Consider the following 22,478-nt stretch of genomic DNA (forward strand, 5'->3'; position numbering starts at 1 on the left):
GCTCTAAAGATTCTTTCCTTCGTCTTAAATTTGGTTAACCTGATGACAATGTGCCTAGGCGAAGATCTTTTTATGATGAATTTCCCTGGTGTTCTTTGTGCTTCTTGTATTTGGATGTCTAGGTCTCTAGCAAGGCCAGGGAAGTTTTCTTCGATTATTCCCCCAAATACGTTTTCCAAGCTTTTAGAATTCTCTTCTTCCTCAGGAACACCTATTATTCTTAGGTTTGGTCATTTAACATAATCCCAGACTTCTTGGAGGCTTTGTTCATATTTTCTTATTCTTTTTACTTTATCTTTGTTGGATTGGGTTAATTCAAAGACCTTGTCTTTGAGCTCTGAATTTCTTTCTTCTACTTGTTCAATTCTATTGCTGAGGTTTTCCAGAGCATTTCACATTTCTAAAAGTGTGTCCAAAGTTTCCTGAATTTTTTATTGATTTTCTTTAAGCTGTCTACTTCCTTGAATATTTCTCCCTTCGCTTCTTGTATCATAGTTTGGATTTCCCTGCATTGGGCTTTGCCTTTCTCTGGTCCCTCCCTGATTAGCTTAATAACTAACCTCCTGAATTCTTTTTTGGGTAAATCAGGGATTTCTTCTTGGTTCGGATCCATTGCTGGTGAACTAGTGTGATTTTTGGGGTGTGTTAAAGAGCCTTGTTTTGTCATATTACCAGGGTTGGTTTTCTGGTTCCTTCTCATTTGGGTAGGCTCTGTCAGATGGAAGGTCTAGGGCTGAAGGTTGTTGTTCAGATTCTTTTGTCCCACAGGATGTTCCCTTGATGTACTACTCTCCTCCTTTTTCTGTGGATGTGGCTTCCTGTGAGCCAAACTGCAGTGATTGTTGTCTCTTTTCTGGGTCTAGTGACCCAGTGAGCCTACCAGGCTCCAGGCTGGTACTTGGGGTTGTCTGCACAGAGTCCTGTGATGTGAACCATCTGTGGGTCTCTCAGCTGTGGATACCAGTGCCTATTCTGCTGGAGATGAAGGAGGTGCAATGGACTCCATGGGGATCCTTAGCTTTGGTGGTTTAATGTTCTATTTTTGTGCTGGTTGGCCTCTTGCCAGGAGGTGGCGCTTTCCAGAGAGCGTCGGCTGTGGTATTATGGGGAGGAACCGGTGATGGGCGGGCCCTAGAATTCCTAAGGTTATATGCCCTTTGTCTTCAGCTACCAGGGTGGATAAGGAAGAGCCATCAGGTGGGGGAGGGGCTAGGCATGTCTGAGCTAAGACTCTCCGTGGACATGTCTTGCTGCAGCTGCTGTGGGGGATGGGGGTGAGATTCCCATGTCACTGGAGTTGTGTACCTAGGAGGATTATGGCTGCCTCTGCTGAGTCATGCAGGTTGTCAGGGAAATGGGGGAAAGCTGGCAGTCACAGGCCTCACCCAGCTCCTATGCAAACCAAAGGGCCAGACTCACTCCCACCATGCCCCGCCCCAACAGCCCCCAGACCATTTCCAGGCTTGAAAACCTGCCCCAGGCTATCAGCCTCCCAGCTGCAAAAGAAAAAGGCTTGGTTCTTCCCCACCTGTGGAGTCTGCACACCGGATTTGTGCCCTCACGAGAGTTCTGTCCAGGAGGCTTCTCACCCTGTTCAAATTGTTACAAAGTTCAGCTAGAGATTTGCTTCTCCCTGTGTAGTTTTACCCCCTGCTCCTCTCCCGTTGGGTCCCTGTGGTGGCAGGCAGGAATGGCTTGTTAGGGGACCCAGCCAGCTCCCAGGCCCTTTCCGCTGCTTCCCCTACACCTGTATTTCCCTCATCTCTTCAGATTGACTCAGCTCCAGGTAAAGTCGGAAACTTCTCCCACAAACAGACCTTCAGCTTCTCCAGTGGGGGTGTGTGTTCGGGAGAGGAGGGTCTCCTTTTCCCACTTCTGCAGTTGGGGCACTCACAGTTTTAGGGGGGGTCTCCTGGGTCCTGCAGGTGCAGTCTGCTTCCTTCAGAGGGTCATGTTGCCTAGGCTGGTCACGAACCATGGCCTATTTTTTAGGTACGTATAAAAGAAAAGGATTATGATAAAGGAGAAAGGGAGACAGGAGACCTGTCTCCTGATAATGTGATAATGGAAGATTCAGTGTAGGTGACTGATGAAGGAGTATTTTAAAATCATGAAGATCTGTTCCATTTCTGTGTTCCATGAGAATGGCCCCAAGATATTTGGGTCAAATGTAGGGAGGCCTGGTATTTCAGAAAAGATTGACCCCCATTGTCTTCAAGACTCAGTTAATCCTAGAAATCCTCTTATCTTTCCTTTAGTCATTGGTCTCGGGAAACTTTGGAGACATTGTAATATTTCTTTATATAATATTATTTCCTCAGCCAATAGATTATGGCTGAGAAAATAGCCTAGTTTTTGTTTCGTTTGATTTTGTTTGTTTTACAAAATTGGAGTTTTTCCTTAGAAGTTTTGTGTCCATTTTTGCCCAGCTCAATGAATAGATTAAGAAATGTCTAGATCTATAGAGTATAATAGAGGTGACCTATGTATCGGATCAGAGAAGATGCATGTATGAGTTTTGTATCCCTTAGCCCTTAGGTCGTATTTAAAACTTGGGAGAAGATGGTTGTGTTCATTTTTCATTGCTGCATGACAAATGACCACAAACGTAGTGGCTTACTACAATACCCACTTGTTATCTCACAGTCCTGCCAGCAGAAGTGTGGGTGGGCTCAACTTAGTTCTCTGCTTAGAGTCTCCCTAGGCTGAAATTAAAATGTCAGCCCAGCTGAAGTCTTGTCTGAAGGCTCTGAGAATCTTGCAATCAAGCTCATCCAGGTTGTTGACATAATCCACTTCCTCGTGGTTGTTGAACTGAGATCACAGCTTTGTTGCTGTTTGTTGGTCATGGACCACTCTCAGCTCCTGGAAGCCAATCATATTCCTTAATACATTGCCCCTCCATCTTGAAGCCAGCAATCTTGTGTGGAATCCTTCTCACACTTTGAATCTCTGACTTCCTCTTCTGCTGCTGGCTAGAGAAAACTCCCTGCTCTTAAAAGGCTCATAAGGTTAAACCAGATCCACTCTATTAGTCTCTCTTAAGGCCAGCTCTGCCATATCACATAAGGTAATTATGGAAGTAATATCTCATTATGTTCACAGTCCTCAGGATTAGGGAAAGAAATATTTGGGGGCCATCTTAGAATTCTGCCTATCATCAAGGAAATTCCTAGAAAATAACTGTCCAGATGAGCCATTGATTTTCCCAAGCAAATAATACTTATCTTTATTAAATGAGACATTAAACAAAGTTGAACATAAATATATTGAAAATTTTGGCTTTAGGTGAGACTGAAGAGATTGTAGTAATCTGGTTAGGAGGGACAGGGAAGTGAGGTATACCTATTTTGTTTATGGCTTGCAGATCTCAAATCATCCATAGTGTAGGTATACTAATGTTCAGGTCAACTACACATAGATCATGTGTCAGAGAATTTTCCAGGACTTCTCAAATTAGTCCTTCTGCTGAACCTTTAATCTGGTAGTTCTATTTGCAGAATAGATCCCTACCTATTACATTTATAGAGGTTTTGTTGAAAACAGTGTTCCTCAGATAATGGTCTGAAAGTAATAGGTTACTGGTTGAGACGTGGAAACATTCAGTGATTTTTTTCTCTTCTTCTATAGACCTACTTGTCAAATGTGTTACTTACTTTGGACATGACAAAACTTCCCCATTGTAAGCCAGAGTCATTTTAGGGAAAATTTTGCCAGTTATTAAGAAAAGTACAAGAGTTAGAATCATGATGAAAGTATACAGAGGAAGTGAACATTTTGTCAGGGGGAGATTATGGCTTTGGCAAAGACAATCCCGTGACAAACAGCAAAGAGGCCACTATATTTCAGTATAAGTGTGAATGGTGTGTTCCACATGAATGAAGCAGAAACAAAAAGGGGACATATGATTAATTACATGATTGTAGTTGACTCCAGATTACATACTAAACAAAATGATTTTCTTTCACAAATTGACAAGACACTAGGTGCCCTCATGAAGGTTTTGATGAGGGACCCAAGATAAAATGTGACCAAACATCTTTGCAGTTTGGCCCACAACCATTAGTTTTAGGGGCTGGCTTGAATTGAGGACTTATCAGACCTTGGCCATCAGCTGTTTGCTTTGGATCACTATCTTCTAACATTCAGAAAGCACAGGAAAATCAGGAACAAACACACATGAAATAAGACTTTTTTTTTTTTTTGGTGGGGTTTTGCTATGTTGCCCAGGATGGTCTAGAATTCCTGAGCTCAAGCCATCTGCCTGTAATATGACCTATTACAGGCATGAGCCACCATGCCTGGCAGAGATAAGAGTTTTTAAAAATAGACAGAAGAGGCCGGGTGTGGTGGCTCATGCCTATAATCCCAGCACTTTGGGAGGCCGAGATGAGTGGATCACCTGAGGTCAGGAGTTTGAGACCAGCCTGACCAACATGGAGAAACCCCCTCTCTACTAAAATTACAAAAATTAGCCAGGCGTGGTGGCAGGCACCTGTAATCCCAGCTACTTTGGGAGGCTGAGACAGGAGAATCACTTGAACCCGGGAGGCGGAGGTTGCAGTGAGCCGAGATTGCACCATTGCACTCCAGCCTGGGCGACAAGAGCAAAACTCTCTCTAAAAAAAAAAAAAAAAAAGAGACAAAGGAAAGGTAATAGTAGATGAAGTAGTGAATAAATAAGCACATTAACTGAGAAAATGTTTGCTAAGTGGTATACTTCCAACTGAAAATATCTAATTCTATCTAATTGTATACCCATCTTTAAATAAGATAAATTCAGAACTAGGAGCTCAGTGAAACAAGTCACAGTTCGAGTTGTTGTTGAGAAAGTTTCACTTGGCAGTAGGTCAGAAAAATGACCTCAGCTGAACACAGTGGCCTGAGATTCATGCTTGTGGATCCAAGGCCCCCACAGGACACTCCCCGGCAAGAATCTTCAAGATAATCTCGGCAGGAACTCCAATTTTTGAAGGGCTAGGCTACTACTCATATTCTGAAACTAAAAGCTGATTTATTCCTTGCTGAGCAAGGCACCTGGTGGGAGGAGGCCTGTGCTTATAAGACACAGTCTCTATAGAAAAGGAAACTGCAGTTTTATATAGAGTTTTAGGAAGCATATTGTGGGACTCCACGGACTCCAAACCTTCAGAAACAGGAGTGTTTATGAGTAATTTAGCATTTGGCCATCAGTGCAGGCTTTGTGGAGGGGGTGTTGCTGACTGGCTGAGCTTCAGATATGTAGAACTGCCACTAATGGGCTCGCTTTCAGAAATGTGACTAGTGATATAAGTAGTCAATGGCCAATTGGGATGAGTTTAAATAGTTGCTTTTCACTATTGTCAAAGAACAGTAGTATTTTCTGGAATGATAAGAGTTTTCTTGCTTCATTCTCAGGACTACAAGTACAAAAATAAAAGTAGAGAAAAGGAGGATGAGGTGCATAACATGGGGAGAGCATGGCTCTGTTATGTGTCAAATGTGATTATTGGAGCAGGTATATTTTTTTCCAGAGAACAGTTCATCTTAGCTCAGAATATCAGTGTGCAGTATGACAGCACTGGAAACTCCTCTATGGTCATTGTCTCAGGATCCTTGGACAATAATTTTCTTGTTTCTCATTAGTGTCTGGTGAACTAGAAGATCACCCAATGAATGGAGAAGGAGAATCAGAAGAGCTTGCTTCTAGCCTGCTACATGATGATGTACCAGGTAATTATGACTTAAAAATAGTGAAAACAGAAACAGAGTTCTGATAAACAGAAAAAGGAGGAGAAAAAAATAGACTTAAAGGAAGAGTCAGATATAAGGAGGAGCAGTGAAAGGAGAAGATTTCAGAGGAAAAAGTAAAGAAGGGGGAGCAACAAGGGTGCGGAAAATAGAGTCACTGGGTCAAACTGAAAGTCTTCATGAATCACAATTTTGGCCCAGGAGCAGAGCAATCAGCATATGAAAATGAGAAGTGTTCCTGTGTCATGTGTTTCTCAGAAGAGGTGCCAGGAAGCCCAGAAGCAAGGACGGAAAGTGATCAAGCGTGTGGCACAATGGGTAAGGCTGTCTAAGGGCTGTGGGATGGGGGTGGCTCAGTGGGCCCCACAGACCCCCAGTAGGGTGGAGGTAGGTGCTCCAGTCTGTCCAGAATTCTATTCTCCGCATTTGCTTGACCTGAGCCTTTGGGGAACTGCAGGGAGGCAAGAGATCGTTATAAAGTACTATTTAAGAGGATGGACTCTGTTGATTAGACATAGATGATGTCATAGAAATATACTCTTTGCAATGGCACTTATCTTGTGTATTGCATTAGTATATTAAGTTACACCCAATCTTCCATGAAGCCCAGGATACCCCAGTGAACTTCTGCTGGTAGATAATAGTGTCACTTTGCTACAACTTAGAAAGGCCACACTCAAAAGACAACTAATCCTGTTACTTAATTGTCAGGAGGAAAGACTGCAGGTCTACTCTTCTTAGCCCAACACGTATTTTTGATAGAAGACCCAGGGCCCATCCTAGACTCCTAGTTCTCAGTTCAGTGGGTTTTTGGTTCCTCTAGAAGAAAGAGAGGAATGAGTATCCAAACATCTTTATAAACTCAAGCCTTCTGTAGTATACATTGTCCTAAAGTCTATAACTTTTATTTATTAGTTTCTGTTTCCTCACCACCACTTGTTATTTTCTAGATACTGTGGATATTGGAAACAACTCTACTTTGGGAAAACCCAAGAGGAAAAGAAGTAAGAATAAATAAGAATTTACTTGCTTTTGGTGTTACAAATACGTTTTTAATGCCAGAGTTTTATTTTTGTCATTGTTACTATTTCTGTTATTATTTGTAATACTGTGGTAGACAGAAGGATGACCTCCCTAAGATGTCTACCTCCTAATCCCTGGACCTGTAATCTGCTATCTTACATGACAAAAGGGACTTTACAGATACAATTAAGCTAGAGACCTTGAAATGGGGAGATGATCCTGGGTTATGGGGTGGGCGCAATCTAATCTTATAGGCCTTAAAGAGTGGAGAACTTTTCCTGGCTGTGGAGAAAGGAAAATGTGACTATGGAAGAATCATCAGAAATATGTAATGTTGCAGGCTTTGAAGATGGAAGAAGGGACCAAGGAATATGGGTGACCTCTAGGAGCTGAAAAGACAAGGAAATAGCTTGTCCTTTCCAGCCCCCAGAAAGGAATTACTTTAGCCAGTGAGATCCATGTCACACTTCTCACTGACATAACTGGAAGAAAATACATTTGTGTTGTTTTAAACCACAAATTGGTGGTAATTTGTTATGGCAGCAATTAAGAGTAATACAGATTTTTGTACTTAGAAGTAGGGTGTGGCTATAACATATTCCTGAAAGTGTTGGCGTGCCTTTGGGATTGGGCAATGGACAGAGGCTGGAAGAATTTTAGATTATGATAGGAAAAGCCTATATTGCCTTGAGTAGTTCTTAGTAGAAACGTGGATGCTAAAGACTGTGCTAGTGAGGACTGAGAATGAAGTGAAGAACCTGGGAGAGAAAGCCTATATTGCATTAGAGAAAACCTGGATCATCATGAGCAGACTGTTAGTAAAAATATGGAGGTTAACTGTGTTACTGGTGAGGGCTCAGAAGGACATAAGAAAGATGTGGAAAGGGCCTCCTTATTATATAGCGGTCTGTCCTGTACTCATGTGAAAAGCAGAACTTTCTGGATCTATAGCTAAGGAGATTTCCAAACACAGTGATCATGGTATGTTGTGGTGTCTTTTGCTAATTATAATAAAATGCAAGAAGGAAGAGGTATATTGAAGGAAGAGCTGCTAAACGAAAAAGCATCAAGTCTTGATGATTTAGAAAATTCTCAGCCTATCCAGGTCAAAAAACATGATAAAATTAGGAGATTCACTGTCAGGGACATGTGCTTGGTAGAAACAACAAAGACTTTTTGCCAGTTCCCTGGGAAGTAGTGAAAGGTCAGATTATTCATTCATAAAAAAAGTTATTTGAAGAGATGAAACATGTGACTCATAAGTCCCTCCGCCATCTCAGCAGAAGTCAAAAATAGATGTGTGTTGCTACAAAAAGAATAAAATACCTAGGAATACAGCTAATTAGGGAGGTGAAAGATCTCTACAAGGAGAACTAAAAACCACTGTTCAAAGAAATGACAGATGACACAAACAAATGGAAAAACATTCCATGTTCATGGATAGGAAGAATCAATATCATTTTAAAATGGCTATACTGCCCAAAGCAATTTATAAATTCAATGCTATTGCCATTAAGCTACCATTGACATTCCTCACATAACTAGAAAATACGATTTTAGAATTCACATGGAACCGAAAAAGAGCCTGAATAGCGAAGGCAATCCTAAGCAAAAAGAACAAAGCTGGAGACATCATGCTACCCAATTTCAAGCCATACTACAGGGCTACATTAACTGATATGGTTTGGCTGTGTCCCCACCCAAATCTCATCTTGAATTGTATCTCCCACAATTCCCAAGTATTGTGGGAGGGACCAAGTGTCAGGTAATTGAATCGTGGGGACCAGTTTTTCCTATGCTATTCTCATAATAGTGAATATGTCTTCGTGAGATCTAATAGTTTTATAAGGGGGAGTTTCCCTGCACAAGCTCTCTCTCTTTGCCTGCCATCATCCAAGTAAAACGCGACTTGCTCCTCCTTGTCTTCCACCATGATTGTGAGGCTTCCCCAGCCACATGGAACTGTAAGTCCATTAAACTCTTTTTCCTGTATAAATTACCCAGTCTTGGGTGTGTCTTTATCAACAGTGTGAAAGCGGACTAATATAGTAACCAAATCAAGATGGTACTGGTACAAGAACAGATACATAGCCCAGTGGAACAGAAGAGAGAACCCAGAAATAAGATCAAACACCTACAACTATCTGATCTCCAACAAACCTGACAAAAACAAGCAATGGGAAAAGGATTCCTTATTCAGTAAATGGTACTGGGATAATTAGCTAGCCATATACAGAAAATTGAAACTGGACCCCTTCCTTACACCATATACAAAAATTATCTCAAGACAGATTAAAGAATTAAATGTAAAACCCAAAACTATAAAAACCCTGGAAGATGACCTAGGCAATACCATTCAGGACATAGGCATGGGCAAAGAGTTCATGACAAAGATGCCAAAAGCAATTGCAATAAAAGCAAAAATTGAAAAATGGGATCTAATTAAACTAAAGAGTTTCTGCACAGCAAAAGAAGCTATCATCAGAGTAAACAGACAACTTACTGAATGGGAGAAAATTTTTGCAAACTATGCGTCTGACAAAGATCTAACATCCAGCGTCTGTAAGGTACTTAAACAAATTTACAAGAAAAACAAACAGCCCCATTAAAAGGTGGGCAAAGGATATCAATAGATAACTTTTCAAGAGAAGACATACGTGCAGCCAGCAATCATATGAAAAAAAGCTCAACATCACTGATCATTAGAGAAATGCAAATCAAAACCAAAATGAGATACCATCTCACACCAGTCAGAATGACTATTATTAAAAGGCCTAAAAACAACAGATACTGATGAGGTTGTGGAGAAAAAGGAATGCTTATACACACTGTTGCTGGGAGTGTAAACTAGTTCAACTATTGTGGAAGACAGTGTGGCAATTCCTCAAAGATCTAAAGACAGAAATACCATTTGACCCAGCAATCCTATTATTGAGTATATACCCAAAGGAATATAAATCATTCTATTATAAAGACACATGCACATGTATGCTTATCTCAGCACTGTTCACAATAGCAAAGACATGGAATCAACCTAAATGTCCATCAGTGATAGACTGGATAAAGAAAATGTGGTTCATGTACACCATGGAATACTGTGCAGCCATAAAAAAAGAATAAGATCATGTGCTTTGCAGGAACATGGATGGAGCTGGAGACCATTATCCTTAGCAAACTAATGCAGGAACAGAAAACTGAACACCACATGTTCTCACTTTTAAGTGGTAACAAAATGATGAGAACATATGAACACATAGAGGGGAACAACACACACTGAAGCCTATCAGAAGGTGAAGGGTTGGAGGAGGGAGAGGATCTGGAAAAATAACTAATGGGTATTAGGCTCAATACCTGGTTGATGAAATAATCTGTATAACAAACACCCATGACACACGTTTACCTTTGTAACAAACCTGCACATATATCCTTGAACTTAAAGTATAAAAAAAAAATAGATGTGTAAATTCCTAGGACAGATCTGTAGGGAAGCTTCATGTTTAATTGAGGAAATCGGAAATCCCCATGATATATGCAGGAGATCCATAAGATTCTTGAGGGTTTTGTACCAAGAGAAACAAAGATGTCCATGTCCTATCTCCTAGAACCTATAATCTGTTACATTACATGGCAGAAGGGACTTTGAAGGTGTGATTAAGTTAAGGATCTTGAGGTAAGATCACACGGGCCCCTAAAGTCAGAGAACATATCCTCCTGTCGAGAGAGGGACGTGTGACTATGGAAGAATGGTCAGAGAGAATAGAGCTGGATGTGGAGATGGATGCAATGGTCCATCAACTAAAGAATGTGGGCAGCCTTCCAAAGCTGGAAAAGGCTCCTCTGTGGCCTCCAGAAAGGAGCAAAGCCCTGCAGACACCTCGATTGATTTTAGCCCTGTGAGGTGGATGTCAGATTTCCAACCCACAGAATTATGAGACCACAAATTTGTGATTTTTTTGTCACTAAATTTATGGTAATTTATTACAGCAGCAATACCTTTTGTAAGACCAAAAAAAATTTCACCCTGTGTGGTTGTATTCGATCTTCTAAACTAACAATTTATATTTTTTCAAATTACTTACACCTTTATGCTGTTTTTTTTTCTGATTTTAAAATACATGTTCCCTGTAAACTTTGCTGTACATATTTCTATCTTTTTTCTATGCTTTGTTAGCACATTTAGAATTATGTAATATATCTAAATGAATACATTTAAACTGTTACATTTCTCTTTAAATCAATGTAACATGCACTAGATATTAGAAACATTTAATATCTTGCCAACTTAACGGTGAAAAAAAAGTTTTATTTCATTCCTATTTTAACTTGCATTGCTTTCATTTTTGGTGCAGTTGAGCGTTCTTCATTTGTTATTGGCCATTTTTGTTTCTTCTTCTACGAGTGCCTGGAACTTATATTTTGCCAGTGTGTTGTCTTTTTTCCCCATGCTTTAGGACAACAGGAATACTTATATATGACATATACTAAATGTTGCCTATGTGTGTTGTCATATTTGATGTTATTCTTTTATGTTTCTTTGTGGTATAGGCACATCTCATTTGATTGCACTTTGCTTTATTGTACTTTGAGGATATTGTGAGTTTTACAAATTAAATGTTTGTGACAACCCTGTGTCAAAAAAAGTCTGTTGATGCCCTTTTCCCAACAACATGTGCTCACTTTGTGTCTCTGTCACATTTTGGTAATTCTCACAATATTTCAAACTTTGTTATTATTATTATTTCTGTTATGGTAGTATGAACAGTGGTAACAGTGATCTTTGATGTTACCATTCTAACTGTCTATGGCACCACACACTGTGTTCGTATAAGATGGCAAACCTAAGAAATGTTGTATGTGTTTCAGCTGCTTCACTGACCAGCTGTTCCCGTCTCTCTCCCTCTCCTTGACTTTCCTCTTTCCTGAGACAAAAAAATATGGAAATTAAGTCAATTAATAATCCTACAATGGCCTCTACGGGCTCAAGTTAAAGGAAGCGTCACATGTGTCTCACTTTAATTAAAAAGCTAGAAATGATGAGGCTTAGTTAGGAAGCCAAGTCAAAAGCCGAGATAGGCTGAAAACTAGGCCTGTTGCAGCAAACAATTAGCCAAGTTATGAAGTGCTACTCCAGTGAACACATGAATGATAAGAAAGTGGAACAGTCTCATTGCTGATATGGAGAAAGTATGAGTGGCCTGGATAGAAGATCCAACCAGCCACAGCATTCCCTTAAGCCAAACCTTAATCCAGAGTGAGGCCTAAACTCTCCTCAATTCTATGAAGACTGAAAGATGTGGGAAGCTGCATAAGAAAAGTTTGTGGCTAGCTGATGTTGGTTCCTGAGGTTGAAGGAAAGAAGCTGTCTCATAACATTAAGTGCAAGGCGAAGCAGCAAATGCTGACGTAGAAGCTGCAGAAGGTTGTCCAGAAGATACAGCCAAGATCATAGATGAAGGTGGCTACACTAAACAACAGTTTTGCAGTGTAGACTAAACAGTCTTCTATTGGAAGAAGATGCCATCTAGAACTGTTATAGCTAGAGAGGAGAAGTGGTGCTCCCAGAAGGGAAGTGTATACAATTGTTGGGCTTCCCTGAGTGGGATGTACATTAGTAAGGGAGAAGGTGAACAGTGTCTCCTACGTGACTCCTGGCTGACTCTAAGCCTTGGAGTTCCCAGTTCTGTTCATCCTTGATTTGTTTGTGTGTGGCTGGGGAGAGGGTGGGCATATGGGGGCACTGCTTGAGGACAGTCTGTCCAATATGTCCTATTTGTTCAGGTCACCAACCAGGTGGCAGTCCGCCTCTAACAAATGACTGAGAACAGTGGTGGAGACGATGTCTAGAGGGTTCTGTGTGGGACCTCAGAAGCTGGAGGTCACATCCCTAGGAATGACCAGGGTCACAACAGAATCCTGCAGTTTCAAGATAGGTCTACAGAACACTCGCAATCCCCACCACTTTTGTCCTGGTCACTGTCCGGGAAGGAGATGATCCCTTTCTGGGGACTGCTCCCTTCAGTGAGCCTACTGCCCTCCCATAGTGTGCGGACAGGAGGAGATGAGGGACAGTCAGAAAATCAGCGCACTGTGGAGTCACTTTTCTGATAAAGGGCACATCAGACTGCAAATGGTCCAGACGGCCAGATTCAGGACACTGATGAGTTCTGGGGTCACTATAACGTTCCTGGAGTCAGCTGCTCTGCAGCCTGAAGGAGGGCTGACAGTGTGGAGGCACTGCTGAGATTATTTAATGAACTTATATAGGGATTCTATAATGATTATGTAATTACATAATGAAACTCTCCACATCAAGTTCAGAATATCTCCCAATTTCCAATACAGAATATTATCCATAACACCATCAGCTTCAAGGAGGATGCCCTCTCATTGCACATTCAAATTTACACAACAAACACTTGAAAAAGGAACATGCAACAGCAGTTATCATTTACTCTAAGGTGCCAGCAAGAGTTAATTTTCCATTAAAAATTTTGTTCAAAGGAAAGTCATCTCCTATAGTCTCTCCCAAGCCCATGGCCCAAGGCTCATGCAGAGGTAAAATATAACTCTGTACTCAACCTCCACACTGCTACACTGATCATAAAGTATTTTGCCCCATTCCTGTGGACCAAAGTATGAAAAAAAACCTTTAATACTATTGGCATATAAAACTCAGAGAATTATATTTATACCTCTGCATAATTAACTTTATTCTCTTTGGTTTGAAGGAAAAAAGAGGGGGCATAGCTGGAGCAGAATGAGAAGGAGAAGGCAGAAAAACAGCCAACAAAATGGTAAGCAGGCAAAGTGAAGTAGTTACAGCTTTTGAGTTTATTAGGGCACTGTCCATTGTATTCTGGAAGGCCTGCAGTTCCCGAGGGCCAGGAGAGTTCTGTGCCTCCTGTGTCCGTTAGGATGTAGACTAACAGGCTGTGACAAAGAGGCCTGAGAATGCAATGGCTTCAACAAAATGGTTTCTAATGCATGTTATAGTCCAGAGGCCCACAGTTAATAGGGAGCTGTTATCATCCTCAGTATGACTTTCTTCCCTAGCTCAAAGTATTTTTATTGATTTGGAAAGACATTCCTAAGAGGGCTAAATGAAGAAATCAGGGTGTATGTGTATGTGTGCACAATTGTAAAAATATATATATGTATAACCATATTTTATGTGAAATTCATACTTGTGAAGTATATTTTTATGTATCCTGATATATACATATGTAATTATTTATCTGTACATATAAAGAGACATAAATATAGAAAAATGGATGGCAGTTCATTCATAAAAATATATGCAGTGGTTATATTTGGTCAGTGTAATAGAGGTGATGTTTATATTTTTATCTGTGGTTTTTAAATGTATGTGTATATATTAAAATATTATGAATCTTCAACATTTTTAATGAAAAAGTGTTATTCAAAAAATAACATATGCAAAAAGAAAAGACTAGGAGAATATTTTTGCACAAATCATCATCTGGGGATAGCCATCCTCTTCTGTGGCTATCTCCAATGGTGATGTTTCATATCATTTTATTTTCTGAATTTCCTGTAAATATATATATTCTTTACAATCAGGCCCCTGAAATTTTGGAAATTTATTTTAGCCATGGTCTGGGGACTGCCTTTCTTCTAGATGATGAAGGCTAAGTCTCATTTTCTAAATGATTGTCAGTTTTGAATCAGTGGATCTAAATAGTAAGATTTTAGAGTCCTGTTGAAAGTTATTAATTTTTACCAATCTTGCCAGTTGATGTGGCTGCCTGGTTGGTGGATGTGATAGCTTTGTTTGGAAAGAAAAAAAAAGTGGCTGCTTGCATTTTAAGAATGGCTGTTTTCAAACTGAAAATTTGTTTGGACTGAATCATTATAACATTTTCATTTAAGTCTGTGTGTATGTAGACAAATTCTAAGAGACTTCAATGTACAATTAAATCCTGTGTGTAACTTAAAAGTTGACACTCCCAAAAGCAGAAAATGCTCTGGACACCTGCTCGAGGGGATCCAGAATGAAACCTAGGACTCCCTCACTTGGGTTTGTTCCTGCCAGACAGCTGTTGTTCTGCCCAGTTCTATTAATACATTTTCCCCTGCCTATCCCCAGATAATAGCAAAGCCGACGGCCAGCTGGTCTCCAGTGAAAAGAAGGTGAACGTGGATCTGAAAGGCCTCTCCAAGATTAGGGGTAAGGTAAAGTTTGTCCGCTTTCCCTTTGCCCTACAGGTCAATACAAATTTTACTGAGCTATTGACGAGCCTAGATCCACCTTAATTGTTTACTCGTCAAGCTTAGTCAATTGGAGAGCAGCGAAATCTAAAAAAGCAAACTCATTATAAGCAAGGGTTGTAAGTTGATTGTATTCATATCATAGATCTTATCTGCCCATTTTCTAAAATAATTTTCCTCTGTGTTTTATCTCATTTTCCTGGAAATTTCTTTGCCTTAAATCATTGTTTTATTAAAATGGCTGGACCTGGTAAATTGTAAGCCGAATACAGGTTTATTCTCTCACTGCCCTTTCAAGTCCTCCTCCTAGATGAGTTATTTCCTATCTTGGAGCAAGCACTGTCACTTTCTTGTTCCCTTTTAAAAACAGTAAGAGTCTCATTTCAGTAGTTGAGACCTTTCTGACCTATTATTAAAACTCCAATGTCCTCCCCAGTTTAAAGCACCTTCCCTCCTAAGCCTGGGCAAGCCTTAGTCTGGAACACATAGAGTCGGGGGTGATATGGTCAGTGTCTTCTCTTACTCTCTCTTGGCCCTACCCCCACTCCATAGCTGTTGGCTTGGTCCCATCCAGGATTGGGGAGGTGAGAGAGAGGGGTGAGATCAGAGTGTGGAAGTGTCTTGCCTGACAGGTGCAGCCGTGAAATGACATTGCAAGTGGTTGATGCACAATCACTAGCTCTTTATTCCATGAGATGCTTTCATCAAGTCCACTGCAAGGGAAGGGGAGGGGTCAGGCATCACAGCTTGACTAATTTTAAAAGAAATAGAGCTTTACTTCTACAACCTGGATATGAGTGAAGGACTGAACCTGGCATAATCAGTTCCATCAACTCTTTCTAAGGTTACATACGTGGCCTGGTATATTGTCCTAGGATGTGGGTGCTCAACTCAACCTACTTGCTTGGGACTTTCTCAATTTTGCCCATGAAACTCTCATTTCCAAGCCACAGGTCCACTTTGGGTCTGATTGGTCCTTTTTACTTTGGTGGCCTAATATGCTCATGATATGCTTAGAATTTATACTACTTAGGAATGCGTAGGCTGGAAAATATTTCCTCATGGGCCTACATGACCCTGACGAGCACCCCCAGATGGTGGTCATCGGATGGTGGACATCCAGCACAAGAAGGAAGGAACATTTTGCTTTCCTGCATTGGAAAATAAAACACATTTGAATGATAGTAAACATTGAGATGCCCACCCACAGCCAATTAACATGCACATGGGAGAACATCGTCGGCTGCAGTGTCTGCCATGTTAATCCTTAATTACCATTTGGAATGAAGGTTGTGGAAGTCTCAATTCTACCCATTCCTCATGGTTAACCTTCTTCTGATTAGTTTCTTAGATCCTAATATTTCTTTTGTCCAAAGCCATGTGGATGAAGCCCTGGTCACATTTACCATCACTTTCAGCACAAGGGTACAAATATCTTCCCTCAATGTGATATGTGCAGCATACATCTCACCTATGGAACACCTAATAGGGTTTCCCTTAACTCACAAAACTGTCATTTATTTGTGTCTCTGCTAAGATAAACCCAAATGCCTTCACTTAATTTTGTAGTTTTGTCTCAATTTTCTCTGAATATTTTAGTTTCTGTAATGACAATAATCACCATTTTGATCTTGCAAAGATTAAAAAAATTAGTGGATATGTAAGTGTTTAACCTGTATTATATGCCATATATATTTCAAATATATATATTTGGAATGAAATATGAAATGAACCTTCAAAATATGGAATGAAGCATTTATACTTTTCTTGAGATATACGTGAAATACTGATTTCAATTAGTTTTTTTCCTAATATAAGAATAGGAAAATGAAATATAAAGTGAACCTAACATTAGCTATCTAATTCTTCATACCTTAAAGGCTAGGGTTTAAATCTTTTTATTTATACATTAAACAGGCTTTTGGAAAGTTACATTTAAACGGAATTTTTGAAAAGCTGTAATATGTGTAATACAGCTGCTCATAAATGACTGTGATTATATTATTCTACTTTCTCAGGGAGAAAGAGAGGCAAACCTAGAACCTGCTTGACTCAGAGTGACAGAGCTCCACAGAAAAGAGTCCGATCAAGAGGTAAAAAAGAAAAGAGGAATGCACTTTCCATAACTAAACATCTAATTTCCTGTGCGGTACACTGTACTTTCAGTAAGAAACCCATTTCCTTAATTGTTTTATGAAGCTGTACTAACTAGTGAGAAATGTATCCTATTTAGTCATTTTCCAGAATGTGTCAAGGAAAGAAGGAAGTAAGTTGGTGATGGATCTCCAACCAGACCCCACGGGCCCAGGGGCCACTAAAGTGCTACTTTCACTGAAATGATAAATTTCAAGGCTGGAGATAGTTCATTGCCGTCTAAATGTTATAACCCATAAGTGATTTTGCTGACCTTCCCCTGGCTACTCAGAAAGCCACAGGTTGCACACTAAGGGGGAAGCAGAGTTGTGGTTAGAGATCTGTGTCCCAAGGCTTTCTTTTTCTTTGTGTGGGCTTAGGCTGATCATTTGACTTTCTTTGTCTCAGTTTTCTCATCTGGAAAGCAAGAACATGAATTAGGCCAGCCATCTTTCTTTCTTTCTTTCTTTCTTTTTTTTATTCTTTAAGTTCTGGGATACACGTGTAGAATGTGCAGGTTCTACAACCCGTCATCTACATTAGCTATTTCTCCTAATGCTATCCTTCCCCTAGCCCCTGACTGCCGCCAGGCCCTGGTGTGTGATGTTCCCCTCCCTGTGCCCACGTGTCCTCGTTGTTCAACTTCTGCTTATGAGTGAGAGCATGTGATGTTTGGTTTTCTGTTCCTGTGTTAGTTTGCTGAGAATGATGGTTTCCAGCTTCATCCATGTCCCATAAAGGACATGAACTCATTCTTTTTTATGGCTGCGAAGTATTTCATGGTGTATATGTGCCACATTTTCTTTATCCAGTCTACCATTGATGGACATTTGGGTTGGTTCCTAGTCTTTGCTATTGTGAACACTGCTGCAATAAACACACGTGTGTGTGTCTTTATAGTAGAATGATTTATAATCCTTTGGGTATATATCCAGTAATGGGACTGCTGGGTCAAATGGTATTTCTGGTTCTAGATCCTTGAGGAATCGCCACACTGTCTTCCATAATGGTTGAACTAATTTACACTCCAACCAGCAGTGTTAAAGCGTACCTATTTCTCCATATCCTCTTCAGCATCTGTTGTTTCCTGACTTTTTAATGATTGTCATTCTAACTGGTGTGAGATGGTATCTCATTATAGTTTCATTTCTCTAATGACCAGTGATGATGAGCTTTTATTCATGTTTGTTGGCCAGATAAATGTCTTCTTTTAAGAAGTGTCTGTTCATATCCTTTGCCCACTTTTTGATGGGGTTGTTTGTTTGTTTCTTGTAAATTTGTTATAAGTTTCTTGTAGATTCTGGATATTAGCCCTTTGTCAGACAGATAGATTGCAAAAATTTTCTTCCATTCTGTAGGTAGGCCAACCATCTTTCTTGTTAGTCCTTCCCAGTCCTAGTAGTCTGCCTTTCTAAAAATTTGTCTCAGGACCAAGGACAGCTCTCCTGTTTATCATGACTTCTGTTGCCCAGGCTGGAGTGCAGTGGTGTGATCTCACTGCAGACTCCACCTCCCAGAGTCAAGCAATTCTCCTGACTTAGCCTCCCAAATAGCTGGGATTACAGGTGGGCACCACCATACCTGGCTAATTTTTGTACTTTTGGTAGAGATGGAGTTTCACCATGTTGGCCAGGCTGGTCTCGAACTCCTGACGTCAAGTGATCCACCTGCCTCGCCCTCCCAAAGTGCTGAGATTACAGGTGTGAGCCACCATGCCTGGCCCTACACCTTTGGTTGGAAGGGAAGGATTCACTGCTCACCCTCCTGGAGTTCCTTTGAAGACCTTTCACCCCCTTCTCTGTGAAATCAGATCTCCAGTCCCCCATCTGCCACCCCATATAATTTTCAGATTATTCTAGAGCTCCCTGAGCTCTTCTCTTAGCTATGGGGAAAGCAGACAGGATGGAGAAATGAACTAAAGCAGAGAACAAAAATAGAAGGCAGACATAATTTCCATTAGGTTATGCCATCATTACCCTCTCCCTGCTTGCCCCGTCAGTGCTCAAATGGGGAGATTGAATATGATCTCTGGCTTCATCTAAGGCTACCTAACTGCAGCAAAACAGCATAGCTGGAGAGCTCCTGTCAGAACAGTGACAGCAACTGTGTTTCATTGTCATATAAGAATCAGTGGAGCTTACGAGATTAGGAGTTAAACCAGTTTTACTGAAGTCTAATTTCTCTGCTAAAGCATTCTATTTTGTATGAAATTTGAAAGGTGAAATTGGGGTAGACATTCTGTAATTATGTATCAAAAATGCCACTTGGAAGAAAGACTTTGAAACTCTAGAGGTTTTTGGAATAGAATTTCCTAAGTATCCCACGTGTCTTTATAGGAATTACCTCAGTAGGGAGGGGGGACGTGCCTTTGCAAAGTAAGACAGAATGAAGAAATCCTCTCTTTCAGCTTCAAGAAAGCACAAAGATGAAACTGTGGATTTTAAGGCCCCTTTGCTTCCAGTGACCTGTGGTGGGGTGAAGGGAATTTTACATAAGAAGAAATTGAAACAAGGTAGGTTTTATGGTCTTCTTCAATTTGCAGCTCCTATCTGAAGGCATCACAAGTAGTGGAGAATTATCACGTGACTTACACATCATTCAAGGAGTTTGGTCCCAGTTTGGCTTGAGGGAAGGAGGAAGGGGTTTCTAAGATAACATTTTCAGACTTTAAGAAATCACACCCATTAGATGCTCACTCACACATGGAATGTCCAGAGGGTGCCCAAAGAACCAAAGAGAAGGCAGGAACATCGATTCACAGATGGAAAATGTCATGTATTTTACTTTGAATCAGACAGAAAAATGAGGAGGCCCTCAACCTCGACCTTCATATTCTCTCTCCCTTCTGGAGTGCCATCACCAGGGCAGGGTGCTTGGTATAGGGAGATGATCACAGAATTTGGGATCAGGAAGCTTGAGTTCCAGCCTTGGCTGTGCCAGGAGTGACTGTTCCATTCTGAGTAGAGAAGGGAACCTTTCTGAACCTGAAATTTCTCATCCAAGAGAGGGAACAATAATGAAAAACCTGCCTCATGATGTAGCTGTGAGAATTAATTTACATATTGATGTAAAATATGTAAATTTACATGTTTTTACTGTAAATTATAAAACTTGGCCAAAAAAATGTCTATTAGAATGGCCGTCATCTCAGACCAATCTTAATATGACTCTTTGGACATCAATTAACAGAAATGTTTGCATTGTGACTATTTCTAAACAGCTTTACTAAGATATAGTTCACATATCATACAACTCACCACTTAAGAGTGTACAAATCAACTATTTTTTTGTATATTCACAGACTTGTACAGCCATCATTATCCTCTAATTTTAGAACAATTTGTTCCCCACTGAAAAAAAACTCCATGTCAATTAGCAGTCAGTGCCCATTCCCACCCAAGCAGCCACTAATCTATTTCCTGCTCTATAAGTTTGCCTACTGTAGGCCTTTCTAGAAATGGAATCCTATAATACATGCCCTTTCCTGACTGCCTTCATTCACAAATTGTGATATTTTCAAAGTTCATCCATAATGAATGTATTAGTATTTCATTTCTTTTATTGACAAATAATGTATTTCATTGTATAGATATACCACATTTTGTTTATAAACTCATCATTTGGAACTATTTTCACTCTTTGGCTATTATAAATAATGCTGTTCTGAACATTTGTGTAACAAGTTTTGTGTGAACATATTTCAGTTCTTTTGGATATATATTCAAGAGAGGAATTACTGCATCGTATGGTAATTCTATGTTTAACTTATTGAGGAATCACCAAAGTGTTTTCCACAGTGGCTGCACTATTCTGTATTCCTACCAGCAATGTATGAAGGCTCCAATTTCTCTACATGCTCACCAACTTTGTCATTGTCTGTCTGTCTTTTTTTATTACAGTCATCCTGTCATCCTAGTGGGTATGACATGGTATCTCATTTTGGTTTTGGTTTGTGTTTCCTTAATGGCTAATGGTATTGAGCATGTGACTATCTTTTACATATAAATTAAATTTTTAATCAGATAACATTTCACAATTAGTTTTTTAATATCAGCTACCCGTGATTGCAGGGATATGAAAATCTCTGTTCAATAATGCCACTAGACTGCATAAAACATGTTATAATTGAGAGTGCAGATGTTGCGGGAGTGACCCCCTGAGCCACAGGGCACCCATCTGAGACCGTAGCCACAAGTTGAGGATTCTGCCTCCAACAGTGCCCTCACAGCCACCTGGAGACTCAGGCCTGGTCTCTACTTCCAAATTTGAATAGCAAGTTGGAGTCCTCTCGTCTTTCAGAATCACTTGCTTTTCTTTCTGTAAGTGCTTTTGAAATGCTTAAAAGGTTGCTCTTGATGATAACCATCACTTTCTTCATGGATGGAGGTCAAAGAAATGTGCACCCCCACCAGGAAATATCCTTAGAGGGGACTTTCAGGCTGGATTTGGGGCCTCTGTAGTCTGAGAGGGAAGGCCAGACCCTCCTGCTATTGATCTTCACCACAAATTGGGTGGCTCTAGATCCAGTGTGGTTAGTGGCCACAGTCTGAGTGCCGGGAACAAAGAGGGCTCAGGATCAAGTTACCCTGGTCTTACAGGAATCTTGGTGAAGTGTATACAGACTGAGGATGGAAATTGGTTCACCCCCACGGAATTTGAGATCAAAGGAGGCCACGCAAGATCAAAGAACTGGAGGCTGAGTGTGCGCTGTGGCGGGTGGCCCCTACGATGGCTGATGGAGGTATTCCAAGGACAAGGGGCCAGACCTGCGTCCCTTCTTGTTCCCTAATAATGAGGAGACTGTTTATTCACCAAATATTCGTTAGGTTATAGCTAAAGCCTTGATGCCAGTGGGTTTATCCTTTCTCTCAGAAGAAAGGGACCCCACATTCATAACCACACTACAGTGCAACACATTGATGTTGTCCCAGGGGCTCCGTCAGGATAGACTCAGCAGCTTGGAGGAGGAAAGGGTCGTTCTGACTGGGGTGCATGCAGACAGCTTTGTACACTGAAAGAAAGAAAGGAGTTGACAGTCAAGCAGTGGAAGAAGACACTTCAGAGAAAGAATGGTATAAAAGCCAGAATGCCATGAAAACCAGAACCATGGCAAAAGTAGCTCTGTGGATTTAGGTAGCACAGGTTGTATGCAATTAGGTATAATTTAACAATTGGGGCAGTTTGTGGAGGGCTTTAATGCCAGGCTAAGGAGTTTAAACCTGTAATTGAGATAACAAGGATTCAGTGAAATCTTCTAGGATTGGAAATGACATTTAAAACAATATTTTATTTTATTTTATTTATTTATTTTTAGGAGACAGTCTCACTGTGTTGCCCAAGCAGGAGTGCAGTGGCTCAATCTT

The 22,478-nt window shown here is 40.5% G+C and overlaps 1 protein-coding gene across 2 annotated transcripts in view; it reads left to right on the forward strand.

Moving 5' to 3' along the window:
- Positions 1 to 22,478, forward strand: part of SP140 (SP140 nuclear body protein) — a 70,502-nt gene that overhangs the window by 27,987 nt on the left and 20,037 nt on the right. For both annotated transcript variants that reach the window (XM_003274762.4, XM_030802385.1), the window contains 8 exons: positions 5,626 to 5,712; positions 5,932 to 6,048; positions 6,681 to 6,734; positions 13,482 to 13,547; positions 14,861 to 14,941; positions 17,001 to 17,075; positions 19,523 to 19,627; positions 21,714 to 21,856. In XM_003274762.4, the coding sequence (XP_003274810.4) occupies positions 5,626 to 5,712; positions 5,932 to 6,048; positions 6,681 to 6,734; positions 13,482 to 13,547; positions 14,861 to 14,941; positions 17,001 to 17,075; positions 19,523 to 19,627; positions 21,714 to 21,856 (728 nt within the window). The remainder of the gene's footprint in view (positions 1 to 5,625; positions 5,713 to 5,931; positions 6,049 to 6,680; positions 6,735 to 13,481; positions 13,548 to 14,860; positions 14,942 to 17,000; positions 17,076 to 19,522; positions 19,628 to 21,713; positions 21,857 to 22,478) is intronic.

The sequence above is a fragment of the Nomascus leucogenys genome, chromosome 22a (genome assembly GCF_006542625.1).
Source record: "Nomascus leucogenys isolate Asia chromosome 22a, Asia_NLE_v1, whole genome shotgun sequence".
Taxonomy (NCBI): Eukaryota; Metazoa; Chordata; class Mammalia; order Primates; family Hylobatidae; genus Nomascus; species Nomascus leucogenys.